This window comes from Ambystoma mexicanum, chromosome 4p (genome assembly GCF_040938575.1).
Source record: "Ambystoma mexicanum isolate Mex_15411 chromosome 4p, UKY_AmexF1_1, whole genome shotgun sequence".
Lineage (NCBI taxonomy): Eukaryota > Metazoa > Chordata > Amphibia > Caudata > Ambystomatidae > Ambystoma > Ambystoma mexicanum.
The window spans coordinates 1,163,847,028-1,163,869,814 of record NC_090927.1 but is presented as its reverse complement, the minus strand read 5'-3'; the positions used below and the strand labels follow the sequence as shown (position 1 = coordinate 1,163,869,814).

General features: G+C 43.0%; 1 protein-coding gene across 17 annotated transcripts in view; it reads left to right on the top strand.

Annotated features, from left to right (window-relative positions):
* Positions 1-22,787, top strand: part of SYNE1 (spectrin repeat containing nuclear envelope protein 1) — a 1,651,720-nt gene that overhangs the window by 1,310,532 nt on the left and 318,401 nt on the right. For all 17 annotated transcript variants that reach the window (XM_069606781.1, XM_069606782.1, XM_069606785.1 and 14 more), the window contains one exon: positions 11,773-11,928. In XM_069606781.1, coding sequence (XP_069462882.1) covers positions 11,773-11,928 — 156 coding nt within the window. The remainder of the gene's footprint in view (positions 1-11,772; positions 11,929-22,787) is intronic.

Sequence of the window (22,787 nt, the reverse complement as noted above, 5' to 3'; positions counted from 1 at the left end):
GTCACTTTGCTAAACAATAGACACATAGCAACAATGTTGGTTCCTAGCTGCTTTGCATACAATCAAAGATGCATTTGGGAACATAAGAATGATCAGAGAGTTTTATTCACAAATATGTTTCTGATAGGGATTCAAACATGATGCACACTGGGCTTGGTGCTCTTTTAATTTGTCACAACATTCATTCTAACAGTAAAATGGCTGCAGACCTCAAGCAATATATACTCCTTTTGAACAGCCTCATCTCTAAGGTGTGAGGCTTTGGCCTTCCTGCTTGTGGAGAAGGCAACTTCTCATTTCCCTAAATGCATCCTTTTACAGCTTGTTACTCTTATGTTCCGTCCCCATTTCCCTATAGCCTTTGGATGTCCTGTTGATCCAAAGAAGCATTTCATAGAACTTTCTTGTAAGCACCAGTGCAGGCATGCCCTAGCCACGCCGCTGCGCAAACACCTCCCTTGCACGCTCTGCTTAACCGTACGACACATTCTCAGAACCAGACAAGATGGAGCTTGGCACTACAGCTGTTACTTGTTGCGCCCAAATTTAATCTCAACCTCCGTTCCTCACGCCCAATGGTTCATACTCTGTGTTGGGTGTCCAAAGAGTCTTTACTCTCCAGACCCGCATAGATGTTGCCTGTTCTGCTTGGGACAATCATAAACATGGCACACCCTTGTTACATTTGTCTCCTTCTCGTGATGCTCTCTTCGCAATCTCTCACGGGAAAAAGAAGGCCTTTGGAAAACATCTGCCCCAGGACATTGAGATGATTGTGGTGTTATAAGGCACACAGTCGTCACCTCATGCTGTGGACTCCCTCCGGGGGCCTCCCTGCACAAGAGGAATTGAACAGACACTCTCCCCACCCACTCAGGCAGGCATTAGACCCATCCGAAGTACCTCAGAGCACTTGCACCCCACCTAACTACGATGCACCCATGAGACAGTCGAATCACTAACACTGCCCTATCCTGACGGTGGGCAGTGGTATGCTGTTTGGGAGTTTCTCCCTGGGGACCTCTCAGTGTATAGGAATTGGGAGTGATACCAATTTCTTTATGAAACCAATTTTATACAAAAATGTGCTTTTAACGTCTAAAGAATGTAGCTGTTGGCTTTACCCAAGTTTTGTTCAAGGTGCAGTTTGACTTTCTAAACCCCTATCCAGGCATTCACCTGTGAACTGATCCTTTAGAACACTGGGATTTTAGGCAACTGGCTAGGGAAAACTGCTAAAGTTTTAAAGTAACTGCCTTAGAATTAAAAGGCATGTTGTTTTTACTTGTTTAACCCCTCTTCCTTCCTCCACTGTATTTAAAATAGTCGCTGTATTGCTTTGCAATATTACTTATAACTGCAGCTAACGGGGGGTGTGTGTGTGTGTGTGTGTGTGTGTGTGTGTGTGTGTGTGTACGTGTGTGTGTACGTGTACGTACACACGAGAACACTAAAGCCCAAGCTGTACTGCACAGCCTACACTACCCTGAGAGAGTTTGGTTAGACCAAGTGTGGGGAAAAAACAATGCTTATCCACTCAGTTGGCTGTTCAAAACCACAAACCAGTGCTAGTTCTGAGACCTTTTACTTGGAGGTTTTAGAGCTATTCTGGGAAAAATGTCCAGTCATTGATGCCTAACTACAAAGAGATCATTGGGGGATGCTGGCATGCCATTGCCAGAGCCAACGTCTGTAAGGTGAAGCTTTGCCTCTCTCGACTGGGACAAGTTTTCCAATGTCTTCCTCCCTTGAACCAGTGGCCACAACTGGTTCTCTATTTGACATCTTCCTTTCCACCCCCCTGAGGTTCATGGGAATTGCAGATCTGCTCCAGTCCAAAACGTCTGTACTTCCAGGGTGTGTGACACCTCCTTTATCTGGAAACTGAATTCACCTCTAGTGCTGCTCCCTGGCTGGCTGTATTATCACGGGACACCAGGCTTGTCATTATGCTCCTGTTTGTTGTCAGCAAGCTGAGTTATCTTGCTGGAACAGAGCCCCACCTTCCTTTATTGCTGCCCAAAGGTCTGAAGGACCGATCGCCTTGGGACTGCTCGCTGCCACTTGCACCTGCAGTCCTTCTCCAGCATAGTGGGACTCCCAGCAGAGGCCTTCCTTTCTTGGCATCTTCCTTGAAAGTGAGTCTTCAAGCAGAGACGGGAAACGCCACAGCCGGATCCATTCCCGACACTGAAACTCGCCTCCTCTGCAATTCCTGGTCCTTCTTCATTTCAACCATATGGGGGTGAGTAGACTTCCCCAAGTCTTCTGACGTGCTTGCGGTACTGGTCCTCCTCGTAGGTGCACCTGGGACTTGCACCCTTTTTGCATGACCCCTTAGGGCATATAGTGCCCAACTGGATCCGTTCTGTGCCTCATCTTTGGTGGTGGAATCTGGATATACGAACCTTGTGTTGGGTCCCTCTGACTCCCCATATCTAGGTGGCATTCCTCCCTCCTTTGCAGGAACATGTAAGCACGAATTTGCCTGTTTTTGTCACCACATATTCTGACAATTGACTTTGTCCCACCTGAATCCTGTGGGAACACGTTTTTGTAATACTCCTTAAGTAACTTTGACCATTACCTATCAGACCACAGTTGTGAAGACTTATTCATGATCTAGAGCTGGGCTTCCCAAGCAATATTCAGATTCCTAAGTGTGAGCTTCATATTTATTATTATTAAGGTGTAACCACTGTTTTCCTTTCCCCACTTCAAACTCGTGCAGTATTCTTGTGTGTTGCAAAGCATGCATTTGTATCTAGTTTAAAGTGCTCTAAGAATCCACTTGGGACCCCATTACTGTTTTGTGTATCCCTATTTTTGTATTGCTTATCCTGCAGTTACTCTTGGCTTAATGCACGTTGTAAAGACAGAATTTCGTTTTTGGGAATTCCATAGGTTTTTTTTAGGGGCCCCTTAACTTTTTGCTTTTTCCATTCCTCTTTTCTGCATCACTGACCTATTTTTGGTGGTCACAGGGACTTTTACTGAAGCCCCTGCCATTGCAACCCTGCTTGACTCATTAACAATACATGATCCTGTTTTACCCATAAGGCTCCCAGGCCAGCAGTACATTTTAAGCAGTCCATTTGTGCCCTAAATTGACTATATCCTACTCCTCACCAACAACACCGAACACACAGACATACAGACGTGGCTATGAACCATGAACTCTGAGGGCTTCACACCCGAGCTCACCTCCTGCGCCAAGTCCCTCGATTTCCACATCGACAAACACCTCTCCTTCAAGACACATATACCTAAGGAAATTCAGACAGCTTGGTATCGGCTCTCTCTCGTGCGGAAAGTCAAGCCCTTCCTCCCTCCGGATAGCTTTAGATTCACTGTTCAAACACTGGTCCTATTCCACCTGGATGGGGGCAATCCACTCCTCGAAGGCTTCCCGTCGTCCTCTCTTGTGCCCCTTAGAAGTGTTCTACATGTGTCTGCATGCCTCATCAAGGGTCTACGCAGACACAACCACATTACCCTGGCCCTCATCGACCTTCACTGGCTCCCACTGCACACACAAATCACCTTCAAGTCTTGCTGCATCATCTAGAAGGCAATCACACTCAAGAAACCTAGCTACCTCGCAGAGAAACTCAGCATCTCCAGTGGACAGCGCACCACCAGAAGCCAAGACACATGCAGACTTTTAGGGGATTTCTTTATTTAGGGAAACCATGAGGCAGGCCTAAAATAGCTATTTTGAACATATGCAGTCTTTGTTAGTCCAACAATTCTTGCTCTATAGTGGTTTGCACATGTGTATATCAGTTCCTGGCCCTGGGCAGACCATATCCCATCTGGCGGGGGTGTCTTGGTTGAATGTCTGATGTAGGGGTCTATCAGAGTGTCTGGCCTCCTAACCCTTTCTCTTTATACTCCTAGTGTGATTGGTGGGTTGGCTTAAGCCAGGTGTGTGTGTGTGTGGTGTACTTGCTTGCTGGAGGGTTTCCTATTGTTTTTTAGGTGATTTCTGCCGTTGCAGAATTTTTAGGACCATATCTGCCCATACTGGCATAGTAATTGTAGCTGCCTGTCTTTCTCATCCACCTGCCCTCTCCCCCTCCCCACCCCTCCCCTCCTCTTGTTAAATTCCGACACTACCTCAATTGCCGTCAGGCATAGTAATTGTAGCCGCCTGTCTTTCTCACCACCTGCCCTCGCCTCCTCCCCTCTTCTTGTTAAATTCCGGCACTACCTCAATTGCTGTCAGGCATAGTAATTGTAGCTGCCTGTCTTTCTCATTTACCTGCTTTCTTCTCTATTTCCTATCACTGTTCATTATCAGTTACTCTATCATGGTCTCATGACCTTTGTGATAGCAGCTTGTTTGTCTTCTCCCCCCTTCCCTCCTTGTCTTCTCCTTACACTTCCCCCTCCAGCACTTTTCTGAATAGTCATCAGACCTAGTATGTTAGTCGCTTGTTTTGTTACTCTCCTTATCCCTCACTCTATAATTCCCCCCCCCCACACCCCCATTTGCTTGTTAATATTCCGGCACTACATCAATTGTCCTCAGGCATAGTAATGTAGCCGCCTGTTTTGTCTCATTTCCCCCGCCCCCTCTCCCAGCCTCCTTTATTGTGCCATGCACTTGCACTATCTGAAATGTTATCAGGCTGATTAAGATAGGTTTTTTTCACATTCTGAATGTTTCAATGACTTTTAAGAATGTAACTGTATTTTCCCATGTTCCCTCCCTCCTTGAAGCACTTTGAAACACACTGTGTATAGGCGCTATACAAATAAACAATCAATTCAATATACTGGCTGGATCCTCAGCTGTTCCCTGGTTGGGATTTGTACTTGCTGGTCGACTTTCATGGGCCTCCTCGAGGTGACTCCCCTTGTTGGTTGGGCCATGCCTTCCATGTTTGCACTCAGCCCAGGCTGTTTTCCCATCAGCTTCCGACTTTACCAGCATAGTCATCCGTCTTTGGTGCTGGTCTCTGCCATCAGCTACAAGGGTTGTGAGACCCCTACAGCCCACCTTATCTGCTCTTCAGGACCATCCTGTGTTGACCCCATGATAGTGTTAGCTGTGAGACAATTTTCTGTTACTCAAGTGCCTCTCTTTGTTGCTAGAGCCACCAGAACTTGCTTCCGATCCTGCATTTTCAGAGTCTTCCTTGCCTCTTTTATTTTGCTTCCAGCTTGATGGCCCTACTCCTAGGAAGGCACTTTGTTCTCTTTTTTCATTGGTGGGTTCATGGATGACCTGGACATCAAGTCCATGGGAGTTTACATCTTGTAAATCACACCTGTAAAAGAAGCCTTGCACTCACTAGGTTATTCCACCTTTCTGGAACTGCCTTTTCAGGCGCTGACACCGTAAGTACGTATCTCCGGCCCATCGGAGCGGGTTATTCATGATACTTACCCTCTGGTGTCCCCATGGTCGAGGCTACTCAGCTCATCCTGCTGTGCTGCATCCCCTTCTGGGGCTGCTGGTACTCAAACCCATGTCTGCAGCTATCCTTTTGGGTCTCTTCTGTCATCCCACGGGGTTGGTTGCCACCGAATCCACACATGTGTTTTAAAACTGTGACTTATATGCTTTCTCCCCTTAAACTCAGATGGCCTATTGACTTTGTCCCGTTTACTACTATAAAGAACATTTTACTCACCAGATACTCTGCAAATTGACTTTGTAGTTATTTACCTGCACCTGTCTGTATCTTGTTTGGGTCCAGTGATTTTAGGCCAAAGAATAGATTTGTAGCTTGCATGTTTTTTATGTTATATATTTTTAAATCTTGTCTTCCTCCTGTGTTTATGTGAATGCCTGATTTTAATGTAACTTTTGTAGGGCAACTCAAAGCGATCAGACCAAGAAAATGCAACCCGCAAGGGGAAAAGGCTAGATGCACCCTTTTTCAAGAAAGACAAGAGTTTTATTTTGTATACAAAAGAAAAAGGCGACGGGGTATTGCAAATCCTCTGCCAAAGAGTTCTCTGATGTCTTTCGTACAAAATTCAGGTTATAAACACACAAATCCTCACTCATGACTCACTCGATATACAGTGTTAACCCCCTACCCTCATTGGCTGCTGCCTATATACATGCTAATAATTACATATAGCCCATCCTATTGGTTCCGCTGTCTTCTCGCTCCTCTTCACCGCACGGGCGTAATGGCCTTGTCCATCATGGAATGCTAAAAAGCAATTGGTTAACATCAATTAGCGCCACCCTACCGCCCATGCTAACCATGTGACATGCACCTGGTTATCAGCGTGAACTCAGTGGGCAACTTCAAGGTCAGCACGGTCCTTGAGAATAAAGCAGCCCTTTTCTCATCCCAGGCATGTTGGCGCCCCCATCATGCCCAACTCCACTGTATGGGCATGATTCCTAGCTCTCCTTGGCACAAAACATAGATCATGTTGTTCTCCGCTTTCACAGTTATAAATTCCCCTCCCCAAGGGTGAACCTAGTGTCCCACTAATCAATCCAGTTCACGAAGGAATTAGAGCCAGTTTCCCTGCACATCTGGTAGTTCAAATAGGGAAACCAACGTACCTTGGTACTAGTCCGCAGCCCTTCATTTCCTCGGCTGCACACATTCCTCTCTAATTAGTTCAAAGCCCTAACTGATGTGCGGGCATATGCGTGTTCCTTTGCCGCGTCTGGGAATCAGGATGCAATGGTGGGGCGAGGGATAAGGCCTTATTTTTCTGTGTTTCTGTGAAAACACGGCCTGCAAGGATTCAGGCCTACTCATAAACGCTGTGTTAGTTCATATTGTCACTGTCATATATATATATGTGTATAATATATCCTACGTAATTCAATCGCAACACTACTGGATAACTTTACCCTGTATGATTTCCCACTCCCGCCAATTATTCCCACCCATAACACACACCTTCCCACCTACACCGTCCTGTGCCCTTGTCCATATGTTAATATATTTTTCGCAATCTAAACCGTTTAAGAGCGGCGTTGGTCTGAACGTGCATCCCAACACTTTTCCAAGTGACACTGTATCTATTTTTCTCTTGAAGTGTAAGAATAGTGCAGTGCGTTTTAAAAGGTATTTAATCTTTTGATGGAACCTGTCTGTGTTTTAGGTATGTTTCCCCCCTTTCCCTGTAGACCATACGTTGACTGTGAGATGCACATTTGTATTTCCCAAATACTATGTCCTAATGGTCTAGAAATATTTTGACTTAATTGGGTTTGTGTTTGGGATTCTCTTTGTCTATTTCAATGCGTGTTATAACTCCTGATTCCATTCTCCTCCCACCACCTGTCTCTATATCTAATGTGCCTTCAACAGATGGTGGACCTACACGATAGTATGGGGATGTTTCATTTATTACAATTCACTGTTTTTATAACATGACTAGGTATTTCTACTGGGTGGTATGTGTTGGGGAGATTTAACATGTTTATGCTTCATCCCATCTCCTAGTGAGACCCCAAGCACTTGTTGCTGGACTTCCGGACTTTTTTTCTGCAATCCTGAATGAGTAGAGCCTTTTTCCACTCATTCCTTCTATGGGCTCTGCCTTTCTGGAACTCTATTCTTTGTATTCTACCTGTCCTATGGAGTCTATTTTCCTCTGTAACTCTTAAAGTCATCTGTATTTTGCTTTTGCAGCACACAGATCCGCATGAGCAGTGATGCTGGGGCCCCTTAGGGTCCTCCTTTGAAATTATTTTCCTTATCCTGGAGTGACTACAGTTCTCAAGGATAGAGAGATACTTGGTATCTCTCCTAAAACTTTATAGTCTGAGAGATTGGCATACAGCACCTTATGTGGAGTGCCAAAGGGATACATAGTAACCCCTGTCTCTCTGCTCCAGTAACTTTTTAGTCACATAGACAAACTCCTAGTTATGACTGGTGGTAGTAGATGCGTCCTACCTACTATTGTGTTCCTTGTCTACCACAGGCTATGTCCGTAGCCCCGGTAGTGCTCAATAGGGGTCCCCAGGTGCTAACCTGGGACCTTTCTTCTTTTTCTGCCATTACTGGCATGGCTGTTCTTTGTCAGCCCTTCTACCATCCTGGGAGGGGAGGCCTGTGTGTGTGTGTGTGTGTGTGTGTGTGTGTTTTGCCTTTGGCGGGAACCCTTGGGTGTCCCGCCTATGCTCCAGAGTGTCTGGGCAGGCAAGAAGTGGGGGAGGAGTTTTCTACCCCCCCCCCCGTCCTTTGTCTGCCAGAGTGCCTGAATAGGACCAGTGCCCACGGGGGTCTGGCTGTCCTGATTGGACAGCCAAACGCACATTTATGTAAAATGCTGAGGAAGATTGCAGAGGTCTGCGTGCTGGAACTGTATAAAAGACGAGGCTCCTGGAGTGAAAAGCAAGTAACCGAAGAAGAAGACGACCAGAGACGCCTGAAGACCCTTTGCAGTACCGTGAAGCGACCACATCTGTGCTGACCCTGTATTCTGTGCGACAGAGTAACTCCGAAGAGTACGACTCCTTCCCTTTGACTGGTGGGAACAAGCAGTCCCAAGCCTTACTTTGATTTGAACCGCCTCCCGGGGTCCTCTGAGTTTCCAGAGCTCCAGAATGCCAATACCATTCCGAGTGCATCGTTGTGGAAAGGCTGAATCCATCCAAGTCTTTGGTGAGCCCTTAAGGACACTCCAGAGACACAATCCAATTTGTACAGACCCCCGCATCAGAGTGTGGGACTGCAGGAACCGAAGATTGACCGGGGGAATTGCATCCTTTGTTGGTGCTGCAGAAAAAGAGGCTAATATCCGCAGAGTGGCGAAAGGTGATGAAAGCCATGCCAGAGGTCCTCCCTCGAGACTGCTGCTGAGAGATCCCGTCCATTGTCCTGTCTTTCGTGAGCAGATCAAGGAAAATGGAGGTCGGGCCCATAGCTGCAACATCGCGGAGCATCCACCACAAACGTTTTCTTCAGAACTAAGGTACTGTGGGGAAAAGGGTATTGCTTACCTTATTCCAGAAAGTCGCTCCAGAGCTTTGGAGTGCACATAGGGGCAACCCCCTTACCTCTGACTTAAGCCGCTGCTTGTGTCCCTTTAGGAAGCCCTTTAACATGGTCTCCACCATTGGTTAAGCCTTCTTGTATCTTCTTTCCTAGAGACTAGAAAGTATCCACAAGAACATTTCGCTTCTGCTGCTTTTCAAGAAGTTAAGCCCTCCAAACTGCCTTTTAGCTAGGGTTGCATTTTGGACTTTTAAAGAAATGCTGTGCAGGGAAACTGCCTCTAGAACTTTAAGCTTGGCTAGGATAACACTAACCAACTGTTTTCCTTCCGAAAAATTACTATCTTATATGTGTATGCTGACTAAATACAATTACTGTATTACTTTGTGGGTGCGCGTTCTTACTGATAGTACAGAAGACCTGCCAAACTCCTGTAACAATTGTGGGCGTTTAGCAACTAAGAAGTGGCCTTTTGACAGTATTGTAAAGTATACATGTGTGTGTTGGTTTATTTATTCTAATTATTTAACAGTGAATCTTGTGTAAATATAATAAATCTAGATTTTAATATAAATGTATGCGTAAGAGTTTCTTGGATGTGCATTACTAACTGGGTTCAGTGTACTTACCTTCAGCTCACATCTTCCTCTTAAGGTAACCCTGATTGCTCTGCCACTCTACCAAGGTCTCTGAGTAGTAAAGACTGACACTAATAATTGGGGATCTACAAACCACTGAGATAGCGTACTAAAGTCTTACCTCCAAATGGGACTTTAGGAAAACTCCCCTAACAGTATGTTTACTTATAGTGTACCTATTTAGCTAAGAGAGGTGTGCATGTGTTGTCTGTCTGTCCCTCTCTCTGGATGCAGGTGTTTATTTGTCAATATACCTGTGCGTTGTTTTTTCTATGGATACGTTTGTGGGCTTTAGTGTACATTCGTACCAGCCTTCTTTCCTTCCCTTGAGTTAAGCCTGGCTGTGCTGTTACGTTACCTACCTTAAGCAAGGTTTGGCTTCCCTTTGGGGCAGGGTGCCCAACATAAGGTTCTTGATTGTACAGCCCTCAAAATAGGGCTGTGCAAAATAAGCCTTAACGCATTATTATTGTTAAACAAAGGCTATATATATTTTAAATGTGCAGTATATACTTTTGTGGACAATACTTTACGCTTGTGTTTGTGTGTGTGAGAGCTGTACTTTACATCAGTCGCCAATTCTCTCCAAGGTAAAGCCTTGCTGCGCCATTGCTCTTACTTGTGAGAGTTTGGCTTAACTAGTGGGTATAGCATAAATTCCTAAACAGAATGTCTCTCTGAATCCCACACCAATGCTATTGAGATACACCCTCTGAACATCAATGTTTAAAGAAATAACACACATGAGATGGTCCCCTGGCAGTGTCTCCAGAGGTAGGGAAAAGTGAATTTAAGTGAAGGGTAGTCATTATCATTTCACATGTGGGCATTAACACGCTGTGAAACAGACGGATCCTGTTAGAATCTGATAGCATGGAGAGTCGGAACGTAGGTTGCTAATCCAATAATTTTTCATTGACAATTCGTTTTCTTTTGCCAGTAAGTACTCATGTTGCTGCTGCCGAGACTTACAGTGCAGATTGAGTGCATTGCCCCAATCTACAAATTCACCCCAGAGGTCGTGGTAATCTGTGTTGAGTTCCTAAGTGTTGGAGTCCTCAAGTTGACGCTCCTTAAACATATAAAGGGCACATTTGTCTGTATAACGTACTTGTGTGAAGGTGATAAACATTACATACATGTCTGTTTGTGACCCTACTTCTCTACTGTAATGGAGACCATGCAAATGACGGTGGTACTCGGTATAAATCCTAATAACATGACATACTCTGACATAACATATAGCAAACATCTTTCAGTTGTATTTTGACATAACAGTGCCTGCATCTGGAGCTAGCAGAGAGCTTAAAAGTATTTGCCTACACAGCAGCTGCCACTTCATCACCCAATTTAAAACGTTTTCTATCCCAGGACCTCTTCCTGTGACACAGACGGGTCAGTCATTAATGATTGGATATTTTCTTGTTATTTAGTGCAATGCTAGAGTTCAGGAGAGCAGGAATGTATCTTTCCCTTATACCAAATATTGTGGCAGGCAACCATCTGGCTCTGAGCGCGACTGATTTAAGCTGTTGTCTGTCTGTTCCAGGTTGTCTGTTAGTTTATTTTATTTCCCCATTTATGAATGCCAAATGTTGTCTGCATATCTACACCTGGATGATCTCTTGTACCTGGGGCTTACTATTTAGGTGGCAGGGAACCTGAAAGTCATGTTTATTATATTTAATAAAGTACACCCTCCTGAACGATGTGAGGCTATTGCAAGTCTTCTAAGAGCTTTCATCTTATAGACCTGGACTACACCCTCATTGTGCTCTACTGAGACTTGCAACAGACATATAACATTTGGTAGTGGGAACTCTACCCCACATGAACTACCTTTCTGTCCTCACACTACCTTATGATATGTGTGATAACAGTTTTTGCCTAGTCATTTCCCAACTATAATTATTATTCTTAGGCTTTGTATTTAGCGTGGACCTGGCTACAGGAAGCAACAGAGCTCCTTGCATTCATAGGAGGAAGAACATGGTTAGGGAAGCAGAGAAGCAAAGGAGTGGGGAGCTAACAGGGGAGGGCGGGCAACTGTCAGTAATGCATCCTTAAGCAACCCGGGATGAAGCAGTGGGGATCAGGTATGCCTTATTGTTTTGTATGCACAATTGTTCAATCCTCAACAACATAAATACATGTGCAAGGTGTCTCAGTTAATAAACACTTGCCACATTATGTGCATGCAGATCCAGCTACTGGAAGGCTTACTGGAATCCTGGACAGACTATGAAAGCAATGTCAAGGGCTTGAAAACCTGGTTTGATGCACAGGAAAAGAGGCTGAAGAAACAGCACAGCATCGGTGACCAAGCTGCCGTTCAAAACAGCCTAAAGGAATGCCAGGTAAGCTTACCTTCACAATAAAGAATACATAAAAAACATTTTGTATGCCATCACGCTTGCTTTGTTTTTTATGTACCTCATGAAATAAATATTGCTTGCAAAACCAACTCGTAATTTGGTGATATTTTAAAAATAGGAAGTCTTTGATACCACTTGCATTTTTAATGTGACCACCATACTCGTCAGGCACAGCATGTTTTAAATTATGATGATGGTGAAGTTGAATGATCTAAAACTGCAACTCTGGTAAGAGGTTCTTGTGATTTTTTTTTTTCTTTTTCGCTGATAGTTTACTCAACCTTTTTCTGACGAGTCCTAAACTTAGGCCTCATCGGGAACATGAACGTTCTTGATGTGCCCCATAGCTTCTAAAGTTCAGGGATCATCAGGTACCCTGTTTTGTCCTGTGTGAGTGTTAAGATTTTCAGAACCAGCACTGTGGGATAGTTCTGAGTACCTAACCTAGTTGGCGAACACAATTATTGACACATTGTGTAGCCAAATTCAATCAAGGTAATTTGAGCAGAATAGTAAGTGTTAGAAACTATTTTCTTTTTGCTGCTTTCCACCCATAGACATCCTTGGGAAACCCTTTATTTTTACCTTGTTTTGTCTCCTGAACTGACTTTTAAAAGGTGAGGAAAGCCTTATGCTTTACTTCTCTAGTTTTTATGCTCATTCTTATGGGGAAACTGATCAGTCTATAAGGCTATCAGTACTGAGAGACAATGTCTCTCTTTATGGATTTCTTGTATTGTTGCAACTGCAACTACACACCTCACCCTAAAGTGAAGTGTGGTTAGGATATTTAGTAATGTTATAACTTCATGTAATGGCTTTTTAGATACATTTACAATGTGCCTAGGATGGCAAGGGATATAGTTCCGTTTTATTCTTTTTACTTGTGCATTGTTGCATCCCACTCTTTGGATATCCTCTTTCTGGGCTTCTTCACTTGGTGTTCTTCCTACCAGTGTCCAAGATGAGGAATCTCGGAGTAATTCTTTCATCCTCTCTATGAATGACCAGGTGTCTGCCGTCTGTACAGCGGGTCATTTTCATCTGATAATTCTTAGAAAGGTCCTCCCGCTGATCCCTGCAATGCTCCATCCACCGGTGATAGCTGCCTTGGTATTGAGCAGACTCGACTATTGTAATGCTCTTTATCTTGCTCAGCCCAAAGGCACCATCCAGCGATTGCAGTCTACAGAACTTTGCTGCCAGGTGGCCATGGGCCCCTCGTTTGGGCCTCACATCTCCCCTGTGCTTTGCACCCTTCACTGGCTCCCTGTGATGCAGCTGATTAGGTTTAAAGCTTTGTGCACAGAGCATTGCACGGGCATGGGGCTGAATACCTTCAAGCGAAATTCATTCGCTATTTTCCTGCCCGACACCTCTGCTCTGCTTAGGCTGGCCTTTTGGTCATCCCTAAGTTCCACAGATCTCGCTTAGGAGGTCGTGCATTTTCGGTTGCTGCCGCCCAGCTGTGGAATGACCTTCCTGGGACAGTAAAAACCCTGTCTAACCATCTACAGTTTAGGAAAGCACTCAAAACCATTTTGTTCTAGTGCCTGCCTTTCTGCCTGATCTATTTTTCAGTCTCTACCCTCTCTAGCGCCAAGATACCTTTGGGTGAACGTCGTGCTTTACTAGTTACCATAACATAACAAAACATAACATTTGCTGCAATTGGCTACTAAGAGTGGATAGCACTCTAAGATGGTTATGCCACAAGGTCTTTGCCTGTTCTTTGGCCCGATTGTTCTTTGGCCTTCTTCCTGCCCTCGCAGTTCCGGAATTACCATATAAGGAAATCCCATTCCTAGGCAAAGGCTCTGCTTTCCTTGGCAAATAAGCAGTTTGAGTGTGAGCCCATGTGTGGGGGCTGCGACTTTCTGTTGCTGAGAATATGTTGTGGATAGAGGCTATCCATGATTGGACAGCCACCACCAGTTTGAAGGGTGCATATTCTTACCATTGGTGGACCTTGGTGAGCTTCCAGTCCAGATTTTGGATAAAAGGGGGACTCCTTCAGCCATTTGACAGATCATCATTGGAACCAAGACCCATACGAATGTCAGGCTGAGAGGTCCTGTGTCCGCGGAAGCTGCTGAACCCCCGACAATCCTCCTGAAATGTAATTCCCAGAACTAGATATTAATTCAGCTTTGCAAACTACACCCCAAAGGGAAAGGGGGAAGTGGATAACATAACAACACCAGGCTGACTGCGTCAAGGCTAACCAAAGCTGAACCTGCAGAGGATATAAGAAAAGCAGATACAAATCCTTTTATTACTTACTTAACCTTTAGAGTTGGAAAGACTTTAAATCCTTAAGAAATAAGTAAGAATCATACCTGGTTCTTCTCTTGAAATTTCTTAGAGAAGCTTGTAAAGAAGCTGAAAATCTCTCTTACTTGAGTCTCTTGAAATTCACAGCAACTTCTTATTTTGGGCAAACCTGGAAAGTTCAGCTCTTTGCCTTTTTTCCAAAATTCACTAATTGTCCAGTTAAATTGTCTTTAATATTTTCTTTTTTTCTTTCAAACTTTTCTTTAGTTTCCAAAACCTTTTTACAATTCAATAGAGTTCGTGAATTCTTGAAGAAACACGTGCTAAGCACACACGCAGATGATCTCAATGCTGAAGATTCGCAAGTTGAAAACTTCCCGCGCTGATGAACACGCGCACTGTAAGAAAAGTCCACGCGCAGAAAACACACGCGTTTGTAAACACACGTGAAGCAGAATTCACGCGCAAACGGATTCTCGCGTAGAAAACACACGCGCTTGTAAACACACGCGCTGTTGAACTCCCGCGCCTATTCACACGCGGATGGGTTCACGCGTTAAAAAGCACACGCGCTGGTAATCACACGCGCAATTGAGTTCCCGCGCAGAAGCACATGCGCTTGAAAACACACGCGCAATAGAGTTCTCACGCGGAAGCACACGCGTTTGGAAACATACGCGCAATAGAGTTCTCACGCGGCGAACAGATTCTCGCGCTAGGAAGCACACGCGCTGGAAAACACACGCGCAATAGAGTTCTCACGCGGCAAACAGATTCTCGCGCAAGGAGGCGCACGCGCTGGAAAACACACGCGCAATAGAGTTCTCACGCGACAAACGGATTCTCGCGCTAGGAAACTCACGCGCTGGTAAACACACGCGCAGTTGAATTTTCTCGCCTGGAAGTACACGCGCTGGAAAACACACACGCAATATTCACTCGCACGCGCATAGGTTCAACAGTTAGTTTCAGATTACACGTGGTACGTGTTTAACAAATAGCGTTCACCCGTAAACCTCGCGCTAAATTTCAAGCGCACTCAAACAGTTCAAAATATAAATTCAAAGAAAACCTTTTACGAGTTCTCACTTAAATGTCTTTAAGATAGACAGGCGCGGCAGTCTTACAATCTCTAAACAAAGTCACTTATCTCCAGAACTTCAGAGTTTCCTGTCTTCAAATCGCATTCCTGACAGCTGAGAACTTCTCCTGAAACCCCCAAGAAAGTAGCCGCTCAACTGCTAGCGCCTGAAGGATAAAATCCACCAGGCCCAAGTCCTAACCAGGAGCAGCCACTACACACGTCCTCTCAGCTGGGGCCTAGATGATGAAAGGCAAAGAGTGACAGTTTAGAATGTTCATTGTTGTTCTGCAGTGTTTTCTAACCAATCGGAGCTGTCACTGTGAAACTCCATTTTGCCTTGGGTCAGAACCAGGATTCTGAATCAGGAAGTTAAGGCCAAACCAACTACAATAGAAAACTTCCCACCCACACAAGACTAATCTAAAAAGGATAATAAAAGAGAAATAATGGGAAAGAAACTTGAATAAGGGAAAATAGCCTGAATAGGGGAAGGAAACCTGACAACGAAGAAGTGCAGCACTCTGATGACCCTAGGACGAATCCTGCAGCTGACCAGCACCAACTCCAGAGAACACACAGTAAAACCCTGCTCCTCTGTCTTGATCTCAAAAGGTTCAACGACCAAAGGTAAGTACAGAGGGAGTTAGGGGACATGGGGCGTTGCACCCATGTTACCCTACCAACCCTACCCTCATTTCAGAAAAAGTTACATCGCCTTTCTCAACCAACAGACTACTGCATAACCATCTGTAACTGTTCACTCTACATGCCTGCCTATGTAAATATGTTATTTTATTTTCTCTCTAGCTAAAACTGACTGTAAACCATTGTATCTACTTTGCAAAGTACCTACCTGTATGCCTTCTGTATCTACTATTATGTCAATGTGATTCATTCACATTATGTAACTTGTAAGCTTTGCACATTGTTTTTGCTGCGCCCTGCTACCTCTGGGTCTGGTGTGCATTAGAAATTCAATAAACAAACAAACAAACAAACTATGAAGGACATGAGAGGACAGGAACCATTCTGCTTACTTGCCTAGGTGGCTCCTGATATTTGCAGATCACACTGTGGCTCTTCCAAGAATCACTGGGTACATGTGTCAGGGTCCGGCTTGACTGAATTCCACAGGAGCTGATGCTGGCCCCACAGACCCTCACTAGGAGTTCACCTCTCAACCCTTAATTATAAGCTGAGCTGAAAACCCCAAGAAAGGGAAAGGGGAATTTGGATAAAATAACAACGGAGACACTGCAGCCCTGCAACCGTCTGGTAGGCTCTGGTATCTGTGGTAAACAAATACACCTGGTTATTTATGTAATAAGAAAATTATGTTTTCTAAAAGTATTCTAAATAAACTCTAAACTCATTACCTCTTAACCTCAGTAAAAGACTTAGAGGCTATTAATCTGTGTGTGATATCTTGTAAATGTCTCTTGTGTTGTGCATACAGTTCAAACCACTTAGTCTCTCTAGAATTCTAAAGTGATGGTTTTTTGCAAACACTATTTCTGGATTAAACTTTCCTCTTGCTTCAGAGTTTTCTTTAACCTTATGTAATTTTCAATGCTTTCATAGTGGCAGTCTTTCTCTGAAATATTGAAGTCCATTTGCATAAATTACATTAAGAAAATAAGCATTCTTCAACTTCCTGGAATATTGCTTCCTTATGCGTGTGAATAGTTTTCTTTATTTACATAAGAACGTATAGTTTCTTCCTTAAATAGCGTGTGCGATAAACACGTAAAAATCAGAAGACGTGAAGAATTGTCCTCGCGTTAAAAATACACACGCGATACCTAGCAACACACGCGCTCGCGTTTAAAAATCCACACGCGATTTTTAGCAAACACACGCGCACGCTTTTAAAATCCACACGCGATTCTTAACAAACACACGCGCATGAAAAAATACGTACACGCGATAAAAATCACACGCGCTGGTTAAAAATGGACTCGCGCTCTATCGCTACCGAACTCACGCGGAGAGACGAAATGGATTTCACGTAAAACAGTTCACGCGCTTAAAACCACTCGCGCTTCACCAAAATGGACTCGCGCTCTATCGCAAACCCACACGCGCTTTTCCATGAGACGTCATTTACGTTAAAATGGACACGCGCTAAAATTCACTCGCGCAATCTTTTGGACACGCGCTCTATTGCTCCGAATACCCGCGCGTCTTCAAAAAACACGTAAACAACAACTTGCGAGCTCGCGCACACATTTAACAGTCTTTAAGAGCATTACACGCAATTAATTTCATTTAAACTCCTACGCATATCTTCAAACTTGTCTTCCTTAATAATAACTTCAACTGTAAATGTCTCTTTTCTCAAAATGACTTTGAAATTTGGTTAACTTTTTAAATGTTCCTAAAAAAATGAAAGTTCACTGTGACAATTTTAAATCTTTAAAGAAACGATCCCACCTGATGACTTCTTGTTTCAAATGGATCAGCAGACGAAATTCTTACTTCTTTAGTTGATCTTCTGAGCTCTGAAAAGGCCTTACTTAAGGAGCTTAACTAAAACACAACCAGCCACTGAATTACTCTGGATGAAAGGCAGTTTAGAATCTTGCTCACCTCCCAAGAATCAAACCCATTGTTCTCTCCACCAATCAGGCAAACCAAACATATCATTGTTCCTTTAACCAATCAGATTGAGTTTCTTTCGCTCCATCTTGACTTGGGCAAGCACAATGTTAATCCTATGAACAAACTCTTCCTGTTCCTAACCCAGCCAGTCCTGACAGTACCCCCCTCTTCAAAGCCCTGTCCCAGGGCCTGGCTTAGTAGGGAACCTCCTGTGAAACTTTTTTATCAATTGAGGGGCATGTACATCTACTTGATCCTCCCAAGATCTTTCCTCCGGACCGTATCCCTTCCAGTCAATAAGATACTGCAAGGTACCTCTAACAATCCTGGAATCTAAGATTTTCTTAACTTCAAACTCTTCTTCATTTTCTTCTGTGTATACTGCTGGTGGTGGTTTCCCCAATCTAGTTCCTGACACACAAGGTTTCACTAAGCTGACATGAAATGTAGGATGACTTTTGACACTTGCGGGTCATTTTAATTTGATTGCTACGGGATTTATTATTCTTTCTATTTCAAATGGACCAATAAATCTCGGACTAAATTTAGTTCTTCCCTTTAAACGTAGGTTTTTTGTGGACAGCCAAACTTTTTGACCCACCTGATAATGTGGTGCTTTACGACGTTTCTTATCAGCAAATGTCTTGAATCTTAACTTGCTTTTTTCTAAAGTTTCTTTAGCTTTTACTAAACCATCTCTAATACAAGTCAATCGCTGCTCAACCTCTGGATTAGAATACTCAGATGGCAACACTTCTTTCAAAAATCGTGGGTGAAAACCATAATTGCTAAAAAATGGAGAATACTTAGTAGAATCCTTGACAGAATTATTATAACTAAACTCTGCTAGCCAAAGAAGATCTACCCAACTTCCTCTTTCTTGCCAAAAAGCTCTAATATATTTTTCCAATTCCTGATTTACTCGCTCTGTTTGGCCGTTGGTCTGTGGGTGATAACCTGAAGAAAGTTTTACCTCAATTCCCAACTCTGTACAGAAAGCTCGCCAAAACTTAGAAATGAACTGAGACCCTCGATCTGATACAATTTGTGTTGGTAGACCATGTAATCGTACCACTTCTTGCAAAAAACTTTTTGCCAGATTCCTTGCAGAAGCCTCTCCTTTCATGGGAATGAAATGCCCAGCTTTAGTGAGTAAATCCACAACTACTAATACTGTAGTGTAACCTTGATCTTTGGGAAGATCTACAATATAATCCATAGAGATTGTAAACCAAGGACTAGGGGGTACTGGTAATGGATTTAATAACCCAGATGGTTTTCCTCCTCCTGACTTTACTCGAGCACAGACTTCACATGTTTTCACATAGTCTTCAATATCTTTTTTCATTTCTTTCCACCAAAATTTTCTCTCAACCAGTTCAATAGTCTTACGAATTCCAGGATGACCTACCAACTTGGATTCATGACATTCTTGTATAATTTCCTTTTGCAGTTCCTTGCTTGGAAGGTAAATTTTAGAATGGACACATGGAAATCCTTCAATTAAATGTCTTCCAGAATCCTCCGCTAACCAAGATTGAATTTCATCTTCTGGTAATTCCTTTAGAATCTTTTTAAGAAGCTGATTCTCTTCCTTTGTAGTACTTAGGATACATTTTTCTTCTGCAATCACTGGTTCGGGTAATAATTGATTTTCAACTTCTCCGGAAGATCCTTGTCGTGATAAAGCATCCGCTTTACCGTTTAACCGCCCAGGCTTGAATGTTATCACAAAATCGTATTCTGAAAAGAAAAGTGACCACCTAAGTTGTCGAGGTGATAGTGTTCGAGCAGATTTCAAAAACAGAAGATTTCTATGATCGGTTAAAACGGTTACTGTGAATCTTGCTCCCAACAGATAATGTCTCCATTCCTGAAATGCCTTCTTGATTGCCAAGAGTTCTCTGTCTGTAATTGTGTAGTTCACTTCTGCTGGAAGCAATTTCTTAGATAGATAGGCCACAGGATGCAACTGTCCAGTTTCAGGTGCCTTTGAGAAAGCACTGCTCCAATTGCAACATTAGAAGCATCTGCCTCCACAAAAAATGGTTGTGAAGGATCTGGGTGTAATAAGATCGGTCCAGATGTAAAACAGTTCTTCAATGTTTTGAAAGCTTGATCCGCCTCATCTTTCCACTCAAATTTCATTCCTTTCTTCAATAATTTGGTGATAGGAGCAACAGTTTGAGAGAAATTTTTAATGAATCTCCTGTAAAAATTTGCAAAGCCCAGGAAGCTTTGGATATCTTTAACACAAGTTGGAGTTGGCCACTGTTCAACTGCCTTAATTTTCTTCATATCCATTTCCAAACCTTTGGGAGAAATCATAAAACCTAAAAATTCCACTTCCTTGGTGTTAAATTGGCTCTTTTCTAACTTAGCAAATAGTTTATTCTCCCTTAGTCGTTGTAACACTTTCTTTACATGTTCTTCATGTTGCATTATATCCTTAGAATAAATGAGAATGTCATCTATGTACACTACTACAAAGATGTCAATAAAGTCTCTTAATACCTCATTTATAAAAAATTGAAAAGCCGCAGGAGCGTTACACAATCCGAATGGCATTACTTGATATTCAAAAAGACCAAATTTTGTTCTAAATGCTGTTTTCCATTCATCACCTTGACGTACTCGCACCAAATGATATGCTCCACGAAGATCTAGTTTGGTAAATACTGAGGCTCCTTGAATTTGGTCTAACATTACTGAGATTAAAGGTAGCGGATATCTGTTTTTAATTGTTATCTTGTTTAATGCCCTATAATCTATGCATGTTCGTAAGGTGCCTTCTTTTTTAGGAACAAAAAATAATGGAGAAGCTGCTGGCGACTGAGAGTGCCTGATGAACCCCTTATTCAAATTTTCTTGGATGTAATCTTTCAAATGTTGATTTTCTTTTTCTGTTAAGGCATAGATGCGACTGCAAGGAATGTGGGCCCCTGGTTCTAAGTCAATTTTACAATCATACTCTCTATGAGGAGGTAATTCATTAGCTTCCTTTTCACTAAATACATCATTGAAATCATGGTAACATTTTGGTAATTCTCCCATTACAGCCCCTATAGAATGTACTATAGTTCCCAAATTCACCAAACCTTCCACTACTTCTGAACAATTACCACTAGAAACATTTTCCTGAATTATTTCTCTACAACAATTTGTAACACAAAAAGTAGAATCCAATTTCACCACTCTTTTTCCCCAATCAATCTGAGGGTTATGATACGTCAACCAAGGCATTCCCAAAATGATTTTCAACTGTGGAGTGTCAATCAATTCAAACACAATTTCCTCCCAGTGTCCTCCAATTTCCATTTCCAATGGGATTGTTTCGTGTGTAATTAAACCTGATGTCAGTTGAGACCCATCCACCGCTCTCACATACTCTGGTATACTTTTTACCACATAAGGCACATTCATATCTTTAACCACATTACAATCCATGAAGTTACCAGTGGCTCCTGAATCTATTACTACTGGACCACTTCCCTTTAATTCCTCTTTAATATATAAGGATACATTCAAAGTAATATGTGGTACCGCTGCCTGAATAGTATTTGCCACTTGTTGATTTCTGGAACTGTTAGGAGAAGCGGAAGTCTTTGGACACCAAGGGCAATTTCCAACAAAGTGTCCTGATTTCCCACAATATAAACATAAATTATTCTGTCTTCGTCTATCCTTCTCCTCCTTAGTTAAAGGACCTCTCACCTTATTTACTCTCTCTACATTCCCAGTTCTCAATTCTTTATTTACAAATTCTAATCTTCCTTTATCAATTCTAGGGAAAACTCTGGGTTGCTCAACTCCTCCTCTTCTACGCTCAGCCTTACGTTCCCCTAATCTATAGTCAATTTGTATGACAAGATTAATTAAATCCTCACATGAAGTAGGTCTATTAACAATTGTAGATAATGCATCTTTCAATTCCTCCTTCAAGCCTCTATAGAATAAAGAAGATCGCTTCTCTTCTGGCCAATTGCTCTCTAATACTAAAGATCTGAACTGTGTAATGTAAGACACCAAATCTTTGGTTCCCTGTTTTAACTCTAATAATTCTCCATCTACTTCTTGAGATAATTGGCGTCTATCAAACATCTTTTTAAATTCTAACTTGAAGGCTAACAAGTTCTTTAGTATAGGATTCTCTTGACCAACTAATAATACTGACCAAGTTGCCGCCTCACCAGTAAGGTAAGACAGTATAAAAGCTATTTTAGAAGCGTCTGTATTAAAAGCTTCAGGTCTACAAAGGAAATGAAGTTCACACTGGGTAAGGAAAATCTGGCATTTCTTGACATCTCCCCCAAAACGCTCTGGAGGTGCTAAGGGGACTGGACCTATAGGTACATTCAAACTTCCCCTACTTCTTCCCTGAGAACTCGTTCCTTCACCCAAATCCTCTCTGATTAACACTGGTAATTCCCTACTAGTATTTTCTGAATCTCTTGACTCCAAAGAAATTTCTTCACCCTTACGGGTAACCTTGGAGTTTATCTCTTCAAACTTAACTGTTAATTCCTGGTTTTCTTTTCGCACAGCCCTCATTTCCTCTGAAAACATGTCCCTTATGGAACTTGCTAGTGCCTCTGTGGGATCCATATCAGCTCAGGTGGAAAATATTATCGTGGGCCTTTCATCCTGTCAGGGTCCGGCTTGACTGAATTCCACAGGAGCTGATGCTGGCCCCACAGACCCTCACTAGGAGTTCACCTCTCAACCCTTAATTATAAGCTGAGCTGAAAACCCCAAGAAAGGGAAAGGGGAATTTGGATAAAATAACAACGGAGACACTGCAGCCCTGCAACCGTCTGGTAGGCTCTGGTATCTGTCGTAAACAAATACACCTGGTTATTTATGTAATAAGAAAATTCTGTTT